A 23492-nucleotide genomic window follows, 5' to 3' on the forward strand; every position below is an offset into this window, starting at 1 on the left:
TTTATTCTGAACAGAGTCCAATGCCGCCATGACAGTTGGCGAAGTTTGTGCAAAACTCTGTGTGACTGTGTGAACCGGCCCGCAAGCTCTATATCATACTGCTATACATGATGGATCAAAGCAATGTTAATAATGGTGGCTTGCACGCTACATTCTATCTATTCAGTATTCCATAAATATCCCATACCTGTGCTCTGTGGTGGCTCCTGGCATTTAAAGCAGCAGTGTCCAGACTCCAGCACCCAGTCCTCTCTAGGGCACTCTAAGCTAGGACACGGGACAAATGAGCACTCCACCGCTCCATTCTATTGCAATAAGGAGTACAATAGGAGAAGGCAATATTTACAATGAACAACAAGCACATTGGGAAATGAATAGTATTCGTACAGACCTGGCACACACAGGACGTGCATCCATTTTCATCTCGGCTAAACTTCGCACCATGAGGATAAAGGTTTCCTTGGAACTCACACCCGTCTAGAATTAAAATATCTTCAGTTTAAAAATCAAGATAGCAATAAGTATGTGAGAATTGCAAACCACAAGGAAGCCCGAACCCATAACAGAGCGGTTGTCAAAAAAAATGAACTAAGGGTTTGTTTTTACCCCCAGAAACACGTTTGTCCAGTGCCTAGAATTACAGCTGACTCCCACTACAGGCAATGCATGGCACAATGTCAGATTGCCATGTTTATACATATGATTGCAAAAGCGTCTCTTTTCATATTACCCTGCCAGTTATACTGCTATATTAGTATAGTACAGACCTGGGCACCGCAGGCAACAATCTGACATGAACGGGTCAGAGCAAGAAATAGGCGGACACACGGGTGGGATACAGGTGATATTTCCAGCCTGCAATATTAATCACAACAGACAATAAACCTAAAGGTCATTACTAAGATAAATATTGTGTAAATTAAATGGAATTTTCACTTTATATATAACATTAAACCTTTAGTTTGTACTGTCAAAAAATGACTAGTTACTGTTTTCATGTTGACAGACAGTCATGTGGTTTCTGGCAATAGAAGGTCACAGCGTTTGGCAGCACAGAATGCTCCCTGACTTTCCATTGTTCCTGCTGTCAGTATGCATTGGTATAGGTAGCTTTCCTGCTGGATTAATCTCTCTCTCTTTTGGACCCAGGAGGAGCTCGACTTCCACCCAGCTGTTGATTGTCAGTATTCCCTTAGTATTTAAATACTCCTTCCTTCCTTTGGACTGTGTTGGTGATATTTTCAGTTCCTTCAAGTTGAGGTTGCAAGCAGGTGGCTTGTACTGCTCTGAGGTGTCGTTGCTGAAAGCTCTGCTGAACCTGAGTCATTTAATGATAAGTAGTTCATGTATTTTCCCCTTGTGTGTCCCCCTTGTGTCTTCATTAGTTGTTTAGTGGGGTTGACAAAGAGTTCATCCCATCCGTTCTCTATTTAGGGTCCAGCACTAGGGCTACCTAGGGTAAGGTATCCATCTCGGCGCATAGGTGTGGAACCTTTCTAGGGTGGTGAGGAACCCTAGGAACTAGCAGTATGTTTGGTCAGAGATCACCATCTTCCCTTTCCCTAGACACAGGGTTTCCTTTCCCTATCGCCATGCGCTTGGTACTTCCCCATACCTAGCGTGACAGATATGATCCAATATTGATAACTCACTTGAACCTAAATTTCAATTTTCTAAAATATATGAATCCAAATCTTTTCAAGGTCTTTAATACAAACTCAACCTTTGTTATGTCAAAGTGACCTCCATATACATGACTATATATTTTTCGAATTGGCCAGGTTCAGAGAATTGCTAAAATGTTATAAAAATTAGTTTAATCCAATATATAAAGCTGAGTGTATGTATGTATGAATGTATGTATGTGTGTGTATGTCCACTAAAGGAATCCACATTGTTACATTTACAATCACAAAATTTTGCACAGACACCTCATTTGACTCAGGAAATGTTGTAGACTATGTTTTGAGGGGAAAATTTAACCCCACGCTTTAACGTTATTCACCAAAAACCCTGCTTACACTAAAGGACATTCATAGTATAAGAAGCTTCTGTGTGAGGTAATATGATTTCTGTGTAGAGACGGACAAAGGCAGAGATAGACTGAGAGATAGACAGACAGAGCGAGACAGAGACAAACACAGACACAGACAGACATTGGCACGGACAGACAGAGAAATACACAGACAGGGAAAGATACAGAGACAAGCAGACAGGAACAGACAGAGGCAGACAAGTAAAGAGACAGGGCCGGACAGAGACAGACAGGGAAAGAGACAGATGGGGTAAGAGACAGACAGGGAAAGAGACAGACAGGGAAAGAGACAGACAGACAAAGACAGAGGCAGACAGGGAAAGAGACAGAGAGACAGATAGGCAAAGTGATACAGAGACAAACAGAGAAATAGAGAGACAGACAGAGAGGGAGACAGACAGAGGCTGGGATAGTGAGAGAGTGGGAGAGAGATAAAGAGACAGTCACTATCCCGGGCAACGCTGGGTACTACAGTTAGTATCTAATAAATTCACTGATCTCTACTTATAACGTTGGGTAATAAACCAGTCACAAATGTTTGAATAAATGCAGAACTCATGATCTAAACGTTTCTGTGTTAATAACTTACCAAACAAATACATACAGTGCAGTTATCTGAGAAAGTAGGGAAAAGTTCTCCATCTGTCCTCAATGTCTCTTCAAAGAAGCACCCTGTACCAGACCACAAGAAGTTTGTGTATTATGGTGGTGAAAAGTCCAAATATTAGAAGGTTGATACAAGGGTAAAGTATATTCAATAACAGAGATTAATTACTACAAATTTCAGTAGAATCTATGTTGAAAGCTCTCACCATCACATGTAGGACAGCAGCTTTGTGGGTTAGGAACTGGGTGTGAGCAGGTTGGGCTACATATTCTTCTCTCACAGGCTATGGTACCTTCCTGCAATATACATTAAGACAGTAATTCTATGGATTGGACAATAAAACTGAATCAAATCCTCAAACTGCGTCACCTACTTGGCAAGTGCAATCCATACAGTCTTCTTCTGTCCATGAGCTGCCCGTCTGTCGCATTTCTTTGTTGTGCCAGCAGTGCAAATTTGTGTGCAGTGTAGGGGGAGTCCCAGTTGGAAAAATTATGTTTTCTTTCAATGACATATGGGAGACCCCTGAGGATTTTTGAGCTAGTTGAGAATTACCCGTTTTGAGGTGCTGAGGTGGCGGCAAAGGATCCAGATTGGTTGTTGTAGTTTGTGGTTTTGAGGTAGACATTGTAGTAAACATTTTTGATAACATAGTGCTGGCCACCGTAGATTGGGCGGCAGTGGTTATGGTTGGACCCAAGCTTACTGGTGGTGGAGATGTTGGCGTCATCTGCGGAAAGTTGTATACTGCTTGTGGAAAGCCAACAGTCTGAGCCTCAGGAGCCTCTGGAGTAACAGCTGCAAAATATATAAACACAATCGCACTGTATTTCAGCTTCACAGATAACAGTTTGGTCAAAGTTATCCTTTAAAAAGTGTTACCTGCACAACTACCATTAATTGATAGAAACCCAGCAGGACATGAGCAGACATAAGACCCAAGAGTATTGATGCAGCCTCCAGAGGAACAGAGGGTGATATTTTCCAGGCATTCATTTATATCTGAAAAGGAAATATATGGCAGTTGTAAGACCTGTTTAATTGTCCACACGATAGTGACAGGATCAGGACTAGACTAGTGACAGGATCAAGACTAGAGTCTTTCATTGTCATCTGAGACTCTACATATTAAACATGTATTGTTTCTTTGGGTGTGGCAAGGGTTAATGTCAGTTTTCCTTGCCAGCAGCTTCTGACTCCTGGTTGGTTTGGGACCATTCCCAGTCCCTTTATATATCCTCTGCTTCCAGCATAGGGTGCCAGTTATTCTCTTTACCATTTGGATTCTGGGTCTGGAGGTGGAAGGAGCTGCTGAAGTCCTTGCTGTTGGTTGCAGTGTAGGCTGCAATACTGGTGCCTGACTGCAGCCTAGTTGTTGGAGTTAGTCTGCTGTTATTTCCCCCCCTGTCTGTCTAACCTTCCCATGGTGTGTTGTTTTAGTGCAGAGGAAGGACTAGTGATCCTTACCTTCCCACTCACAAGCCAGGGTCTCTCAGGGTTTCAGGTTCCTGCTTGGCAAAAGGTGAGAAACCTGTATAGGGAGTTGCTAGGAGTGCAGGGTACAGCAGCAGGAATGTGAAAGAGGTGTCCATCTTCCTTCTCACTAGCATCAGGGCCTACTATTGTTAATGTGTCCCTGGTATACCCCTTGTTTGTCTGTTATGTGTTTTACCTCACTCTGGACTTTCCCTAAGTCCATACCGTGACATTGTGCTCTTCCATCACTGGAGTCGGGTTCAAATCTGACAAAGGACAAAATCTAAGAGTTTGTATGTTCTTCCTGTGTTTTGGGAGAGATTCCTAAAGGTTCTCCGGTTTCCTCCCACACTTCAAAGACATACTGATAGGGAGTTTAGATTGTGAGTCCCAATGGGGACAGTGATGATCATGTTAGTAAAATGCTGTGGAATATGATGATTATAAATTAGACCAATTAAGGTGCTCAAAATCTGTTAGGGGATTTACGAAGTAGTGGCACCCCTTGAAATAGGAGCGATCGGGAGAAGTTTGCAAAAGAAGAGGGGTTCAAAATTTCAGTTGGGATGTGTAAGTACTGTAGCTTGTGGATGGTTATAGGAAGTGATTGATTGCAGTTATTTGTACCAAAGGGTGTGCAAACATATAATAAGTTGAGGGTGCCAACAATTTTGTCTGCCTCATTTTTGGAGTTTTGTGTGAAATTATGTTTAATAAGTGTATGACAAAACGTGTGTTATTGCAATAAAAATCTGGGATAAATACTTCAATTTATGGAACAATTATAAGGATGTCAACACTTTCGACCATGACTGTGAATCTGAAAATTGTGACATGCATTTGTATTCAGCCCCTTGAGTCAATACTTTGTAAGACCACCTGCAATAACTGCTGCATATCTTTTTGGGGGACGTCTCTACCAGCTTTGCACATTTGGTGGCTGAAATTTTGCCCATTCTTCTTTGCAAAATAGCTCAGGGGTTGAATACTTTTTCAAAGGCACTATATCTCTGACTGGTTTACTGATTTCCTTTTCTGTTTTTGGCCCCTTATATACTTACAGACTGTCATCACAAAGGGAAATTGTATTTCATGCAGCATAAGTCACAAACGCTGCATTGCAAGACGTGAGCCATTGTCTGAGTAAATAAGTAAGATCCAACAGAGCGCTAGGAATGCAAAGTAATTTCCCACAAATCGCTTACCAACACATGACACTCTGTCTGTTCCGAGGACAAACCCACTACGGCAGGAACAGAAGAAACTTCCTTGTGTGTTGTGGCAGGAGTGCTCACAAAGCTGAGACGTTCCTGGTCGGAGACATTCATTGATGTCTTCAAAAGAACCAAAAGAATGCAACAGTGTTATCTTACATGTATTTACCACGTGAGTATTAAAGATATACCAGAGGGTGTGTATGTATTTGTAGGATTCGGCAAGGTTGTCTAAATTAAAAAAAAAAGCAGTTTCAATTTATGTCCTATGAAGGCATATGGATCTTATAAAAGAGGGGTCCCTCTTGTGGTTCCTTCAAAATAGTGCTTTCTGCTGTGGAAGACTGGGCCATATGTTTGACTATTCATATGAACAGGTGCCAAACAATGGATTCATGGAGATCAGCTGAATGCAGAGGAGTACACACATTTGAACTTTGTTCTATTCATTGTCCGTGTGACTTAGTAAGTACAACACTCAGCTTTCACCAGCAGCTCCATAGACAATGAATACAGCTCAAGTCGAGCATGGGCATCTGTGCTCCATTCAGGACCGAGCAGGTCCTCGTTCGAAAGGCCCCGTCACACACAACGACGTATCTAACGATATATCGCCGGGGTCACGGATTCCGTGACGCACATCCGGCATCGTTAGCGACGTCGTTGCATGTGACACCAACGAACGGACGTTAACGATCAAAAATACTCACTTTATCGTTGATCTTTGACACGTCGTTCATTTTCAAAAAATCGTTGATTGTTGAGGACGCAGGTTGTTCATCGTTCCCGAGGCAGCACAGATTGCTATGTGTGACACCTCGGGAACAACGAACTACAGCTTACCTGCGGCCGCCGGCAATGAGGAAGGAAGGAGGTGGGCGGTATGTTATAGCCGCTCATCTCTGCCCCTCCGCTTGTATTGGGCAGCAGCTTAGTGACGCCGCTGTGACGCCGCACGAACCGCCCCCTTAGAAAGGAGGCGGTTCGCCGGCAACAGCGACGTCGCTAAGCAGGTATGTGTGACTATTCCTAGCGATTTTGTGCACCACGGGCAGCGATTTGCCCGTGACGCACAACCGACGGGGGCGGGTATGCTCGCTAGCGATATCAATAGCGATGTTGCTGTGTGTAAAGTCCGCTTTAGTGTTCCAAAGCCCTTCCCTTGGATATTGGAGGATGACTTGTCATTTGGGGGGTTTTCTTTCAGAATAACCCTGAAAAGGAGTTAAAATATCCCATCTTTAATCACCACCTATGTTATACAGGATATATAGATATAAATATGCATATATATGTGTGTGTGTACATATATGTATATATATATATATATATATATATATATATATATATATATATATATATATATATATATATACACATATATATATATGTATATATATATATATATATATATATATATATATATATACATACAGGGTATAGCTATATATACAGAATATATATGAGTCACCTGCATGGTCTCATGTTTTCGATTTTGTTGTTCTTTTAGATGTTGTTTGTACATTTTTAGCAACAAGTTATTTTCTCTAAATGTTTACTCCTTTGCTGCCCGGCTGATTGTAAAGTGCTGCGTAGCATTTTTACAATATGGTGAGTATCTCCTCTAACAAAATGTATGGGTATGGGAATATCATGGGATATTTCTATTTTATGAGTTTGTGGTGTGAATATGAGCTGTGAAATCACCTACATTCTAAATGCTGCTTCTGGATATTGTACAAACTATAACTGCAAATCATGAAAGTAATGAAATATACAAAAACTACTAATAAAAATTCACTTTACTTTTATGTTCAACATTTTGTAAAGAAATTATTAAATAAAAATAAAATTACAAATGTTGGTTTGATTTATTTGTTTGGGAACACATTACACATTTTACCTAAACCCTGCAATATCTACCTGTGCAAGAGCGTCCATTGCTCTGTAGTGTGAACCCAGCTCCGCACAAGCACTTGTAACTTCCATGGATATTTTTACATCTGTGCTGACAACCAGATCTATGAGCTGAACATTCGTCAATATCTAGAAGTATGGAAGAAGAGGCCGCAGTTAGATGATTGCTTAAGGTACATACATGATACACATATACATGATGCTGTGTTATATAATACTGTACATTGAAGACAAAGTTCTACATATATGGCAACATTATATTATAAACTACCATAAGGGCATATATAGCGCCCCTGAGGCTTCAGTTGCCACAGAGGTACTGCACCTCTTCCAGAGGTGTGGTATTCCATCATGGGTATGGAGGAGGTCATCCACCGATTCACATGTAGCGCCCCTGACCTGGTCAGGCACCACTGAGTACTGCACCTATTCTGGGTCAGTACAAAACAGGTAATCCCAAAGGCTGACTAGGGTGTGGACACACAGACACTTGGTAACCAGGACACACACAGCTTAGAGGGGACCCCTGGGCAGACCCAGGGAGGGGGCGTGGCCCTCGCATCCCAGCTAGTGGTGGGTAGTGAGACTGGAAGCTACAGAGTGAGCAATGGCTGCAAGAGGAGTAGGAGTGGAGGAGCCGCGTCTGAGGTGTAGAGCAGAGGAGCAGGACACCGTTAGACCCGACACCTGTAGTGGCTGCTGGCGGGGGAGAGCGGCTAACCAGTGGTGCTGCCTGAAATCCACCTAGTGAAGAGGTGGCTGAGTAAGGAGACTACCAGTAGACCAAGCCTGCATGGGGAAACAGGTCCCTAGAGCAGGAACCCATTTATTCGGCCTGCAAAACCTGCTGGTGAGGGTGCTGGATGTACCTCACCGAACCACACAGAGTCCACAGCATCAGCAGCAACGAGGGGGCCCATAAGTAGGATTGAGCCTGGAGCCATCTTAACCTTGGTCCACGCTGCCAGCAAATGGGCCAGAAAGGGGAGAACGGCAGTTGCGACTTCCCTGGGTGATTCCCGCAGTACTACAAGTAAGGAGTCACCCCAAACAAGAAGGGCTAGGAAGGCGAGTCAGCAGTCACCCCTACATCAGCTCGAGGGATACCTGGTTCCACCTGGTTCATCATAGCATCGCCCGGGTTGACTCACAGCTACCATCTAAAAGTGAGTAAAAACCCTGAAAGACATTGCTGCCTGTGTGTGAGTTCTTCTGCGACCTGTAGTACTACACACTTATACTGGGCCCTGGGGCCAGCCTCACTCTCGGAAGGCCACAACAACTGACTGCATCTACCATCAGCCCCAGGCGCTCCCTAAACTGCAGTGGCGGTCACCCCCTGACCGCAATTACCAAGAGTGGCGTCACGATTCTCATTGAAGTTAACGTGACCTGCCTGTTGTCAGAAGAATCCCAGCATGTGAAGTCCCTGAAGACCCTGAGGCGACCTGAAGGTAATGGGGCTCCACACACACAAAACACAACACTCTCACTTAGCAACACCTCATCAGACATGGCAAGGGCATGTTAAACTTGAAGCCAGGCCGGGGGGTGGAGTCTTAGGAGTGGGGACACACGGTAGTGGAGTGTAGAGAAAGTAAGAGTTGAAAGGAGCAGTGGAGGAGGAAAGACATGTGGTCTGGAGCTAGCGCAGCTTGACCGAGGCGCAAGACAGAAGGGGTCTTAGAGACCATGGGAAGCGCAACATCCTCCCGTGGCCTTGTTCCACATACAATCTTTGGGTGGAAGGACTTGGTCACAAATCGGGGACTGGTCCCTAGGCTATAGGAGAAGAACCTACGTACTCTGCTAGTAAAACCAGAGGCTAAGGTGACTGCTAGCACTGAGACCACATCCGCACATGAACTCGCTGGAAGGTGACTCCAAAGGACCGTGGGATAGAGCTTCACGCCACCCAAAATGGTCCATGGGCATCGGCTCAGGGCTCTGTGTGTGAGGGTGCAAAGCAGAAGGGAGAAGCAAGCGCAGGAAGACGACCAGGGAAGGTACACATAAGAAAGGTGCACCGGACTTGACCTCCGAACTACCTGGGATCGGCTGGAGCCCTTCACAGTGGAACCCAGCACTCCAAAAGCGGTCACTGACATCGTGTTACCTTGGAATCTGCTACAGTGAGTAAAAAAACCTTGAGACTGCATCCCTGTGTGGCACCCTTATTCACCTGCGCCTCTGGCCCTGCAACCCCGGCCATCGCCTACTACTACTCTCATCCGCCCTGAGGCCCAGCTTTACCTGTGAAGAGCTGCACCATCCTAGCTGCGTCACCATCCACCCCAGAGACCTCTGCAGTGGCGGCACCTAAGTTGCCGCATACCACAGGTGGCGGTACAAATAAACTGTCATCATCCCCTTCCTATTTGCTAAACAACACCGCCTAGCCACGGCGGCATCCCAAAAACAGTACCACGGCCCAGTAACGAGTCACCCCAGGCCCCGGTGTGGGCGTGTTACATACCAATATTAAAGTTCAACTAAACTAAGACTAAAAATAGAGAGTTGCTCATAAATAATAATGTTTGGTGTTGGAATGCTTCAGATCTAGAGGATAAATTATAGTCTTGGGGTGTACAACCTTTTCTGGTGCAGGTGCCACATTGCCAGATTGAACCAATTCCAAGTGACGCAACAAAACCTAAAGTGGCATCATGATCTGAGATATTTATAGAGTGTTGTCATTAAATGCTATATTTGTCAGATATATACAATTTACACTTTCAGGACTCCTATCATAAAAATGAGGCGTCACATTCTCACCTAAAAAAGAAGAGACAGATCGAGCTGTATGCCGATCACTCCACTGTATTCAATGTGAGTTGCTAAAATGTCTTTCTCTACTTCAATAAAACTACATTTAGATATCACCACTCTTCCACATCATCTATTCCTTTTTTGAGTGATGCACAAGTGTCAGGAGCCCCCATTCTGCTAATATTTCGGGAGAAGAACAAATAGTGAACAATAGGTTCTTATCCATTCTCGCCTTGGACTACACCATATGTCTTCTCTCTGCAGTGGCGTAACTAGAGTTTGATGGGCCCCAATGCAAAATCCGAATCTATTTGAAGGATAATTACGCTGACACTTGGCTCTTTCCCTCAGCACCTAGCTTTCCCATACTCCGATATCCGATATATTATCCAATACTATAGTCCTCCATAGATTATAATACACTCCCCATAGTCCTCCATGTATTATAATGCAGCCCCATATTCCTTCAAGTCATATAATGTAGTCTCCATAGTCCTCCATATATTATAATACACTCCCTATAATCCTCCATATACTATAATGCAGCCCCATGGTCCTCCATGTATTATAAAGCACGCCATATTCCTCCATATAGTATTAGGTGCCCCTATATAGTATTATACAGCCCCATATACTACTATGCAGCCCCCATGTAGTAGCATACAACTCTGATCTTGTTTAATGCACCCCATAGTCCTCTGGCCACCGTGATTAAAGGGGTTATCCGGCTTATTTTGACTTTTTTTTATTATTACCCTATTGAGCTACATTGGGGCAGGTAAGTAGATAGTGAGCACTTACCTGCCTTGCTGTCAGCCCCTCTCCCCCGGCTCAGTGCGGTCATGTGACTGCTCCTGCAGCGATTTTGCTGCTTCCGGTCATTTCATGTCAACATGAGCAGGACCATGTTGACATGCAAATCTGTGAACAGCTTGTTGCCGCCCTGCTGGGCGGCTACAGTGCGTGGAGTCCCCGCCCCCCTCCCTGCACCCTCCCACACATTCCCCCGCACCCTGTACTCTCCCCGCCCACGGTGTCACCGCCAGCACCGGGCCCCCTGCTCAGGATAGCAGGAGTGCCCGTGAGGTCTGTGTCCCACTCCAGCCCCGGAGTGCTGATACTGCAGGAGTGCACTACAGTATCAGCAACTTCTCATATTGCAGTGCGGGCAGCCGCGGGGATGACAAGCGCTGCTGTCAGGAGGTTAGATGAGATCATTACCTGCTTTGATGATCCTCGCTTCACTCCTGACGTCAGCGCTATCACTGCCTTCTATGCCCGCTGCGTTCTCACGTCACTAACGGTGACGTCACGGGGATACTGTTGAGAATGCGGCGGGCATAGAAGTCAGTGACAGTGCTGACGTCAGCACTGCAGGAGATCGTCACAGCAGGTAATGATCTTATCTAACCTCCTGACAGCAGCGCTCATCATCCCCTGCAGTGACCTGGGCTGACCTATTGATGTTAGCTCAGGTCACTGCACTGCTCTCCCAGCCAATGGGGAACATTCTGTTCTTCATTGACTGGGACAGTGACTATGGTATGGATCGTCATGGGACCCCCTTATTGGATTACGCCGGACCCGGATTTGTTTTTCTTTTTAATAAATTGGTGAAAGAGGAAATGTTTTGGGGAGTGTTTTTTCAAATACAACTTTTTTTGTTGTCTATTTTTTTTTTTTTTATTATTGACTGGGTTAGAGATGTCGGGTATCTGATAGACGCATGACATCACTAACCCCAGGGCTTGATGCCAGGTGACATTACACATCTGGCATCAACCCCATATATTACCCCATTTGCCACTGCACCAGGGCACGGGATGAGTTGGGGCAAAGCACCAGGATTGGCGCATCTAATTGATGCGCCACTTCTGGGGCGGCTGTAGCCTGCTAATTTTAGACTGGGGAGTGTCCAATAACAGTGGACCTCCCTAGTCTGAGAATACCAGACCACAGCTGTCTGCTTTACCTTGGCTGGTGATCCAATTTGGGGGGACCCCATGTTTTTTGTTTTAAATTATTTATTTAATTTAAAATAACAGTATGGGTGCCCTCTGTTTTGGATTACCAGCCAAGGTAAAGCTGTCAGCTGTGGTTTGCAGGCTGCAGCCGTCTGCTTTACCCTAGTTGGATACAAAAGATAGGGGGGACCCCACGTAGTTTTTTTTTAATTATTTATTTATATTTTGGCTAAATACAAGGCTAAGCATCCTTTAGTGCCACATGAAAGGCACAAAAGGGTGCCAGCTTAGAATATGCAGGGAGGTGGGACATTATATGCCTTTCTCATCTATCTATCAAATCAAATCATTTTATATAGCGCTAACATTTTCCACAGCGCTTTACATACATCAGTAACACTGTCCCCATTGGGGCTGACAATCTAAAGTCCCTATCTGTATGTCTTTGGAGTGTGGGAGGAAACCGGAGTACCCGGAGGAAACCCACACAAACAAGGGGAGAACATACAAACTCATTGCAGATGGTGTCCTTGGTGGGATTTGAACTCAGGACCCCAGCGCTGCAAGACTGCAGTGCTAACCACTGAGCCACCGTGCCGCTCATTCTATCTATCTATCTATCTATCTATCTATCTATCTATCTATCTATCTATCTATCTATCTATCTATCTATCTATCTATCTATCTATCCCTCTATTCATTCATTCATTCATCCATCCCTCTATCTCTCTGTCTCTATATCTATCTATTCATCTCTATATCTAGTCATCTATTTATCTTTCTTGCTGCTTCCATTTTTTGAGGTCCGCAAAAAAAACGGAAGGCACACGGATGACACACAGATGCATCCGTGAAAAAAATTGACAATTTTTTGCGGGTGTTTTATATGACAATACAACTCAAAATGTTTTGGTAAGCTAATGTCGGACAACTCCTTTAAATACATAAATACTCACTTCTCCTCATTCCCCCGCTGCTCCGATCTCCTCATTGTGTTTACAATTCTGCCACTCTGCACATGTTAGCACAGTGCGCAGTAGTTACATCACCGATGTGCTGACACACAGAGCGCAGACACAGCTGGAGAATTATGAGAGAGGGAGCGCGACGCTCACTCTCTTATCATTGTTTTCAATTGTAACGGCATCTGTGATGCCAATACAATTCAAAGTGCAATCCTCTGTGGGGGCCGGGTGTCAGTACCGGCACCGGGCCCCATAGCCGTCATGTGGCTTGCCGCCATTGGCGGTGCGCCACTGGCTGAGGTCCTTGGGCCCCCTGAACCCCCGGGACCAGTCGCGATGGTGAGCCCTGCGACTGCGATCATTCTGCTCCTTTGGCATATACCTGTCAGTAGCCCATACACAAGCATGACTATGATAATATTATTAGGGACCAGACAAAATAGCATCGTGGGCTGCAAGTGACTTTTGGGCAGCAGGTTGTAAAATCTCTGCTCTTGTGTCTAGATGTTTACTGTAATCAATAGTATTATTATTATTATTATTATTTTTATTAGTATTAATAATAATATTTTTGTCTATGGTAATGAGTTAAAGCGTTATTCCCAAAATAAAAACTTATCCCCTAGAGAGGATACAGCCGCTTCTTGAATGAAGCAAAGGGGCACATTCTTGGCCACTTCATTTGTTGTCTATGGGATTATGGGGTTGCCGGAAATAGTCTAGTGCAGTATTCACCTATCTTTGACAGTACTATAAGAATGAATGAAGAGGAGGCCGAACATTCGCATCTCTGCTTCATTTAAGACGTGGCTGGAAAGCGCAATTCTTAGGTTTCTCCATCTGGTGTTTATTGTGTGTATCAGCACTCAGTGCCCCAGCTGACAACAACAGCACTCTGCTTGTGATTTTGGGAACAACCCTTTTACTAAATTCTATTGAAAAGCTGTAATACTATTCGATCAGATGCAAGACTTGAAGATCCAGTCTTAATGCAAAATCCTGTACTGTAATGTGGTAAGCTAAATAATATCATTCCTAATATTTAATGAGTCAGTTACATTATCCCTGGAAGATAATGATCTTATTGATCTCTCATGGGTTAATAACAGTTTATCCCTAATATTTACCAGGTTTACAATATTGATCCTGACGTTTTGTGGTTTAACAATGCTATTCCAGTTCTCTAGTGGATAACAATGCTACTATTAATGATCTGAGGGCTAATAATGCTATACATTGTGTCTACTAGAATATAAATGGCATCTCTGGTATCTACTTGGATAATAATGTTATTCTTCATTTGTAGTATGTTAATAAATATATTCGTACCCTCTATTAATGGTGTCTGGTGGAAAAGATGATATTATTCCTGCTCTCTGGTGACAGCAGCATAACTGGCAGCTCATGGGCTCCATTGCAAAATTTCCAAATGGGCCGCCACTATCACTGGTCTTTAATAGTACTGGTTTTGTCATATAAGCCAAAGGGTTCTATTGGGCCCATCTAGGTTCAAATATCGAAGACTGATTTCCACCACTGCACCTATTATAGTTATCTAAAGTAATTTCTATATGTGAATAGCGAGGTTGTGGTTGAGGACGATCACATTTAAGTGGGGAGGCGCGAAGGAGGTGGTCACTTTCATTCCCATCCTTACCATAGGCTGTTCCCATGTAAAAAAAGACTGAGTTTTATATTAAGTTACAAGTGAAAAGGTTTTGGTACTGTGTTAGCCAGTTGAAAAATGATTGTATGTTCTCAGTGAGAGGAACAAAATTATAATCTTGTGATACCTTTTAATGGCTAACTAAAATAAAATAAAGTGTAATGTATATGTTATTGAATGTTATATAGTGTGCGATAGGATGTACTGTTGTTTGATTCGTGCGGTTCCTGATGTAGCAGAGCCAAAACCGCACAGCGGTAATACAAAGTATATGGTTATGTGATGTTTAATATACAATGTAATGTATTAGTCAGATAACTGTTAGATGTAGCTATATGTTAATAGATGTAGCAGTGATATACACTTTCTGGTATGGAGAGAGCTCAGAAACAAGAGTGGAAGAGTGACAGACAGCCAGTGGGGTGGTTAGAGAGATGGACCTGGAGAGAAGTCAGTTCTGAATGAGGGTCAGAGGACTAAAGACGCAGCATGGAGTAAGGGCTGGTCAGGGAATCCAGAGGTATCCTTGTAAGGTCCGGAGCCTATGGCTGACCTCGACGAGCTTAGAGAATTGAGTGACTAGAGAGCTATCGGGGCAAGGAAGTGGACAGCGGTGAGATGAGAGTGGGGGAATGGAGCAACATGCCTGGCAGCTTGCAGACGAGAGGTCCAAGATAGCGGGGATAGGCCAAGAAGGATTACCACAAAGAATAAGAGAAGTTGAACTATAGAAGTGAGGTCATGTCTGTCATATTGGTGAGAAGGAAAATAAATTGTGTTTTCTAAAAGAATTTCAGTGTCAAGTGTTTCACTACTGTGTCTACTATGGCGACAAGCTGAGGGGTTATGGATGTGTCGGCGAGGGTTATGGGGTACTCAGGGCAGTGTATATCTAGGGAATGTCACTTTGGTGGCCATTACCCGATGCCCTGGGTCCTTTTTGAAAATAGAGAATATTTACTTGGATACTTAGTTGGAGAATATGTACAGTTACAGAGGATTAGAATAGTGTTCACACGTGACGCCACTTGCGGTGTTGCGGCTATGTAGATGGAGCCGCCGCTGCACAATGTCCACTACTGGGGCTGGTGTTAATTGTAGCCTGGATGTTAGACCCTAGCAGGGCCGGGCCCCAGAGGGTAGGTGATGTGACGGGTATCGGAAGAAGGGAGTCCACACAAGGGGTTCAGTGCAAGTGGTTCTTTACTCACTTTCGGGTGATAACTGGTTACCCGAGGCCGTCTGGTTTCACCTTCAGGTCCCCTTTCTCCCAGTGCCAGTTTAGTAATCTGGTGTCTTCTTCCCCTGCACCTGTCTCTGGTTGGTGGGTTCTCGTGGCGTGGAGCAACTGGGGGTCCCCATCTGGTGGTCTTCCACTGCAGTCTGTATGATGGTTGCCTGAACCCTGTGGGGTTGGAGTCTCTGGTCCTGTCCCCGGTTCTCCCCTCGCTACTGAGTCCCGGACTTCAAGGTCAGTGAGGTCCCTGATGGTCCCCTCACCGTGCAGGTGCTATCAGGCCTGCCCGGAGCTTATGCCTGACCTAGGGTCATGTACCCCGTTGGTGCGTAGTTCCAGGACTACTCCACCGGCAACTACCCTCCTGGGCACTAGGTTACTGTTCATTCCAAGTCAGTACGTCTTCTCACGTCCACCATCACTGTCTCACATTGACTCACTACTCTGACTGTCCACTGTCTGCCCCTCCCACCTGGTCAACTAGTGGACTGGATTGGCTCCACCTCTAGGCGGCCATCCATTGGTCCGACCCTAGCCTTGTACCATTCTATGGGGGATTGTTGGGGAAAAACTGAGATTTTGTGAAGTGTTTGTGTGTGACTGATTGTCCGGGTCCCTAGGGGGTAGGCCCTGCATCCCGGTGGGGATGCAGTACCTTGTAGCTCTCTGATTACTTCAGGGGCGCTACAATGGACACCACCCTGAAGAGAATGCTAAGTGTCGCACACCCCGCCCGAAGTGATCCACACACACAAACTCTTTCTGGAGTAGGAGTACGGAGCCTTCACGGCCCGGCGTCCGAGCCTTCCTTCAGTTACACCTCTGCCTGGTGGGTTCATAATACTATTCCTAATCTCTAGTGGGTTCTGCATTAAAAAAAAACACAATACGTACTTTAAATCCAATGGCATGTACATAAGGTTACTTCGGGTATTTTCACACGCAGTGGTAATCTGGTAACTAGCTTAGTGGCATAGATTGCCATCTGTCAACTGATCCTGCCATTCCATTAGCAATCAGACACAGACTACAGAGTTGTTTTTCTCCCATGCTTTACACTGCAGTTCTGCTTCTTACCCAAACAAGTGCTTCTATCAGCAGCCAACTTGAGTCCAGGACCACAGTCACACATATAGCCTCCTTCAGTATTGAGGCAAGTCCCCTTACAGGAAGACGCTGCACATTCATCTATGTCTGGAGAAAGGGGTAGAGTTAGTGACAAAACAGGTGATCATTAGGTGTATACAGTATATACAACATGTAGAGTGGAGTGGCGTATGCTCGGATACCTGTGCAGGTGACTCCATTAGCCGTCTCTGCCATTCTGAAGCCAACAGGACAGACCCTAGAAATGTGTTCACAGCCACCATCGTTACAACTTAACTCACAGCCATATTCTCCACATGGGACGGAAGCTGTAAAGAAAAAGAACGTGACACAGGATCAGATCAGTGAGGAGGATGCGGGGATACAAGGCGCTACAAAGGCAATATCGAATCTTGTATCACTGGTATGTTAAATTGAGGCCAACTGATGCTCTGCAGCCCAGAGATCCATATACACCCCGGGCCGACACTCCAGGATTAGGGTCTGTGTAGTACTTTTAGGGAAAGAGACATTGATTCCAGTACTGTATCACTTGCTGGGCTGCTTGGTGTAGTTTTGATAGAATCTTTGTTTTCTCTCATGTAGATAAAGCAGTGCTCAGAATGCTGAGCTCTATGTATCCCCGCCCACACCCCTGATTGGTAGTTTTATGCATATACTGTATATTGTCGGCAAACTGACAATCAGTGGTGGGGGCGGGGTTACACAGATTAGCTGGAATTTCTGGCATGTGAGGCCTAGTCCTGTCTTACTGATAAACACTGATTGTATTGAAACTACAGCAAGCAGCTGAGCAAGTGACCCATCTCTAGAATCAGGGTGTCTGCACTATGTTATGCTGCGCTTAAATAGAAAAAACATGCTAGTATATTCCCTTTCATTAAATTTTGCTAGTGGCTACGCTGCCGTTTTTTGCGCCAAATTTATCAAAAGGTCGCAGGATTTTTGACAAATTTGGTTCAACTTTAGATATAACACTTCTGTCTAGAAATCATTTTTCATTTTTCACTCTGCTCCACTCCACTCACTGAGGTTATCTGAGGAATTTTGTGCCACGCTGAATGTACTTTGGTAAATCATCAAAATCCTCTGCTGGCAGCTCCGTGTGCAATTATCGACCAGTGACATCCCAGATGTGATCAATGTTAGACAAGTCTGGACATGCTGCAGGACATGTAGCAGGTATAGGCCATGCAGTCTGCTAACAGTAGCACAAGCAAGATGCGGCCTGGTGTCATATTGGAAAACAGTTTCTGGGACACTTTGAAGAAAGCACCATGAAGAAGCCTTCACGACGGATGTAAGTGGCGATGATATTTGATACTAAATAAATCAAGATGTTTTGAAAATTCTGTTTCTATTTTTCACTCACTTAGGCCCGTTTCACACGTCAGTGAAAAACAGTGATTTTTTCACTGGCGTGTAAAACACGCACATGTCCCTGCGTGTGCCGTGAATCACGGCACACGTGGGTTGTCTAAGTGCAATCCGGGCTCCGTTCTCCGTGGCCCGTGATTGCACTTAGAAAACTACTCACCTGTGCGCGCTCCCGCTCTCCATGGTGCTGATCGCTCCCGCGGTGCAGCATCCGGCCGGCGCTGACCCCCGCAGCAGCTGCGCGACAATAATGAGCCGGCTCAGAAGCAGCCGGCAGAACGGGCTGCAGAGGACATCGCTGGACGCCGGGTGAGTTAAAAAAATTTTTATTTTAAAAGCACGTTTTTTTCTGGCACGTGTTTCACGGACCACACCACTGCGTGGTCCATGGAACATCAGTGATGCCAGAAAAAAATGGACATGTCTCCGTGCGGCAATCACGCACACGCGGGTACGCCGCACGGAGACACGTGCAGTGACAAATCACTGATGTGTGAGCAGACCCATTCATTATAATGGGTCTGCGTATGTCAGTGATTCTGGTACGTTTAAAAAAAAGCACAAACGTCCCAGAATTACTGACGTGTGAAAGGGGCCTAACATGTCTGTCCATTCTGTGATTTCCAGAATTCTACCACTTTTCTGTCTTGGTGTTTCAATGTCAAGGTGGAGGAGCGTGTAAAGTTAGACCGCGCTGACCTCTAGTGGTCAAAATTTGTATTGTTTTTTCCCTAAAGACTGAATGTTCTCCCTACATCTTATTCTAGGGCAAGTTGGAAAACATACAGTATATTATATATATATATATATATATATATATATATATATATATATATCTACAGTACAGACCAAAAGTTTTTACACACCTTCTCATCTCTAGCACAACTGTTAAGAGGAGACTTTGTGCAGCAGGCCTTCATGGTAAAATAGCTGCTAGGAAACCACTGCTAAGGACAGGCAACAAGCAGAAGAGACTTGTTTGGGCTAAAGAACACAAGGAATGGACATTAGACCAGTGGAAATCTGTGCTTTGGTCTGATGAGTCCAAATTTGAGATCTTTGGATCCAACCACCGTGTCTTTGTAGAAAAGGTGAACGGATGGACTCTACATGCCTAGTGCCCACCGTGAAGCATGGAGGAGGAGGTGTGATGGTGTGGGGGTGCTTTGCTGGTAACACTGTTGGGGATTTATTCCAAATTGAAGGCATACAGAAACAGCATGGCTACCACAGCATCTTGCAGCGGTGTGCTATTCCATCCGGTTTGCGTTTAGTTGGACCATCATTTATTTTTCAACAGGACAATGATCCCAAACACACCTCCAGGCTGTGTAAGGGCTATTTGACTAAGAAGGAGAGTGATGGGGTGCTACGCCAGATGACCTGGCCTCCACAGTCACCAGACCTGAACCCAATCGAGATGGTTTGGGGTGAGCTGGACCACAGAGTGAAGGCAAAAGGGCCAACAAGTGCTAAGCATCTCTGGGAACTCCATTAAGACTGTTGGAAAACCATTTCCGGTAACTACCTCTTGAAGCTCAGCAAGAGAATGCCAAGAGTGTGCAAAGCAGTAATCAAAGCAAAAGGTGGCTACTTCGAAGAACCTAGAATATAAGACATATTTTCAGTTGTTTCACACTTTTTTAAGTATTTCATTCCACATGTTTTAATTCATAGCTTTGATGCCTTCAATGTGAATAATCTACAATATTCAGAGTCCTGAAAATAAAGAAAACTCTTTGAATGAGGTGTGTCCAAATTTTTGGTCTGTACTGTGTATATATATATATATATATATATATATATAAAAATATATATATATATATATATATATATATATATATATATATATATGCAGATACGAGAACCCACAGATCTAAATATGAATGCGATGTGATATTATCTACCTTTATGAATAGATATAATCCCCCATAAGTGTTTCCACATTAGCCACAAAACAAAAAGTTTCTGATTAGTAGGGGTTAAACTCACTGATTTAATGGTTCACAAGTATTCATTGGTATTTCAATCACATATTGTGAGTATACGGCATATAAGTATATGTGTTCATAGTAGTTAGCAAGCAATGACTAAAGACAATGTCAGAAACGCGTCTGCAGTTCTTCACCTTTTAAAAGTTTTTAGGACTTTAATGGAAGTTAGAAAAAGTCCGGCTCAATGAACAGATTCTTCTTTATTTATATATAGATTACAATCGGGACATTAGATGATTAAGGGTAGCAATACACCCAAAAGGCGTAGATGCGAACAATACACATGCGCTATTTGATGTGTCATCTAATGTCCCGATTGTAATCTATCTAATATATAAAGCTGAATGTGTGTATGTGTGTATGTCCGGGATTGGCATCTGCACCGTCGCAGCTACAGCTACAAAATTTTGCACACTCACACGTCTGGACCCTGAGAGCGTCATAGGCTATGTTGTGATGCAAAATTTTAACCCCGCGCGTTCCAATTTACCAATCAATTTTGCCCCTATCTACATAATGGGGAAAAGTGAAACAAAAAGTGTATCTGCACCGTCGCATTTACAATCACGAAATTTTGCACAGACACCTCATGTGACCCAGGGAACGTCGTAGACTATGTTTTGACAGGAAAATTTAACCCCGCGCTTTACAGTTACTCTCCAAAAAACATGCCTCCATTAAAGTAAATGGAGCCTGGAACTACAGGTTATTAGTAGGAGCTGTGATTGGTTGCTATAGGAACAAAAGACATTCATAGTATAAGAAGCTTATATGTGAGGTAATAAGATGTCAGTGGGGAGACGGATAGAGAGAGACAGACAGGGAAAGAGATAGAGACAGACAGGGACAGAGACAGACAGAGACAAACGGTGAAAGAGACAGACAGAGACAGACCTGGAAAGAGACAGACCTGGAAAGAGACAGATGGGGAAAGAGACAGACAGAGCACATTACTTGGCCAATTTAGTTAAATCTGTGTGGAATATCTGTGGTGTTGAAATATATGTTGTGAAATGCTTCTATTAGCTTAGCTTTTGCCTTTTAATAATTACATTTCTATCTATTTGTTTTGTGGTTTTTGTGTGCAGAATACATTTTTGTTAATACATTCTATTTTGTTAACAGCAGTTATTAACCCGGGCGAAGCCGGCTAGTACAGCTAGTATTTATATAAAGAAGAATCTGTTCGTCAAGCCAACTTCTTCTAACTTTCATTGTCGAACTAAAGCTGATGCCCAAGTTCTGAGCAGAAGTGGATCAATATTAATGGTGAGCTGGATTCTACAATCATCTTCTATTACGTTCATAGATTTTTGGGATTTTCGCAATAAAACTTAAATTCTTCATGGATTTCCTCTGTTCTGTGATTCTTTGGATCTACTGAATTTTTCTTGTCCACACTACGAGTGTCATGCCCCAAGTCGAGCTGAAGTGTTCCACCTGATTGTGTGATATACATACATATATATATATATATATATATATATACAGTATATATATATATATATATATATATATATATATATATATATATATATATAAAAATAGTTGAAGCCACAAGTTTACATCCACTGTCTAAAAAGACACATTTTCATGTTTTTCTCACTTTCTGACATAACATCAGAATAAACGAATAAACCATTCCCGTTTTAGGTCAATTAGGAACCAAAATTATTTATATTTGCCAAATGGCAGAATAATGAGAGAGAGAGAGAGAGAGAATGTTTTGAGACATTTGTATTACTTTCTGCAAAATCATAAGTTTACATACACTTTCAACAATATGGGACAGCCCATATGATGATGTTATGTCTTTAAAAGCTTCTGATTGGTTTATTGGTGAGTTAATTAGAGACACACCTGTGGATGTATTTTAATGCACACCTGAAACACACTGCTGTTTGGTTTGTGTAACATCATGGGAAAGTCAAAAGAAATCAGCCAAGATCTCAAGAAGAGAATTGTGGACTTACACAAGTCTGGTTCCTCATTCGGTGCAATATCCAGATACTTGTAGGTGCCTCGTTCTTCTGTACAAACAATTATACGCAAGTATAAACAAGATTGGAATATCCAGCCATCATACCACTCAGGATGGAGACGGGTTCTGTGTACTAGAGCTAAACGTGCTTTGGTCAGACATGTGCATATCAACCCAAGAACAAAAGAAAACACCTTGTGAAGTTGCTGGCGGAAGCTGGTAAGCTTTTGTCATTATCCACAGTGAAACGAGTATTGTAGCAACGTGGGCTGAAAGGCCACTCTGCCAGGAAGAAGCCATTACTCCAAAAGAAATATAAAAAAGCCAGATTAATGTTTGCAAAAGCATACAGGAACAAAGACCTTAATTTTTGCAGACATCTCCAGTGGTCTGATGAAACTAAAATTGAATTAACTGTTTGGCCATAATGTCCATTGTTACGTATGGAGGAAATGTATATACAAGAAAGGGGCCCAGGATAGGGGGCATATTTATTAGAAAGGGGCCCAGGATGTGGAACAGATATACCAGGAAAGGGCCCAAGATGGGGAACATATATACCACAAAGGGGCCTAGAATGGGGGACATATATACCAGGAAGGGACACATGATGGGCAACATATTTACCAGAAAGGGGCCCAGGATGGGGAGCACATATTCCTGGAATGAGCACAAGGTGGGGGACATTAGTACAGGATGAGGGACATAACTACATAATGCGGGAGGGTGGGCATCTCATTTGACCTTATAGGATTTAGAACACTAAAAGGGCTGACCAACATGCAGGGGGTAGGGAGGCAGGTCCAAATCTTGCATCGCAGCCCTTTGAACTCTAGCTACGCAAATGTATGAGTCTGTCAACTTAAAAAGGCTACTACACAGAAACTTGGTGCCAGCCGCTCCACTCAGAAGGTCGCAAGGGGACCCTGGTTTTCACCCTTTTACAGGGATGAGACCCTCACTGTGAATACTATTGATTACGTCCACAGAATAAACAAAGAGAGTTGAATGAAGAGGTGTCTGTAAACTAGATCATATCCAGAGAGGCAGGGTCATTGAAAAAAAATGGATTCCAAAAGAGTTCCCAGGGGATAGTTGGGTTCAAGTCGAGAGGGTCAGGCAGGGGCATTAATCAAACAAAGCCATAGACCATCCAGAAGGCAAACGAAGAAGGTCATCCAAG

General features: G+C 43.7%; 1 protein-coding gene across 1 annotated transcript in view; it reads right to left on the reverse strand.

The window, feature by feature from the left end:
• The window catches only part of VWCE (von Willebrand factor C and EGF domains), a 103219-nt gene that overhangs the window by 38615 nt on the left and 41112 nt on the right, over positions 1–23492 (reverse strand). Inside the window, exons 7-17 of the mRNA XM_075326437.1 lie at positions 17140–17265; positions 16928–17044; positions 7256–7378; positions 5324–5452; positions 3525–3644; positions 3016–3440; positions 2848–2938; positions 2625–2707; positions 768–855; positions 392–477; positions 188–305 (exon numbers count right to left, since the gene is read on the reverse strand). Coding sequence (XP_075182552.1) covers positions 188–305; positions 392–477; positions 768–855; positions 2625–2707; positions 2848–2938; positions 3016–3440; positions 3525–3644; positions 5324–5452; positions 7256–7378; positions 16928–17044; positions 17140–17265 — 1506 coding nt within the window. The remainder of the gene's footprint in view (positions 1–187; positions 306–391; positions 478–767; positions 856–2624; positions 2708–2847; positions 2939–3015; positions 3441–3524; positions 3645–5323; positions 5453–7255; positions 7379–16927; positions 17045–17139; positions 17266–23492) is intronic.

Source organism: Anomaloglossus baeobatrachus, chromosome 10 (assembly GCF_048569485.1).
Source record: "Anomaloglossus baeobatrachus isolate aAnoBae1 chromosome 10, aAnoBae1.hap1, whole genome shotgun sequence".
Classification (NCBI taxonomy): domain Eukaryota; kingdom Metazoa; phylum Chordata; class Amphibia; order Anura; family Aromobatidae; genus Anomaloglossus; species Anomaloglossus baeobatrachus.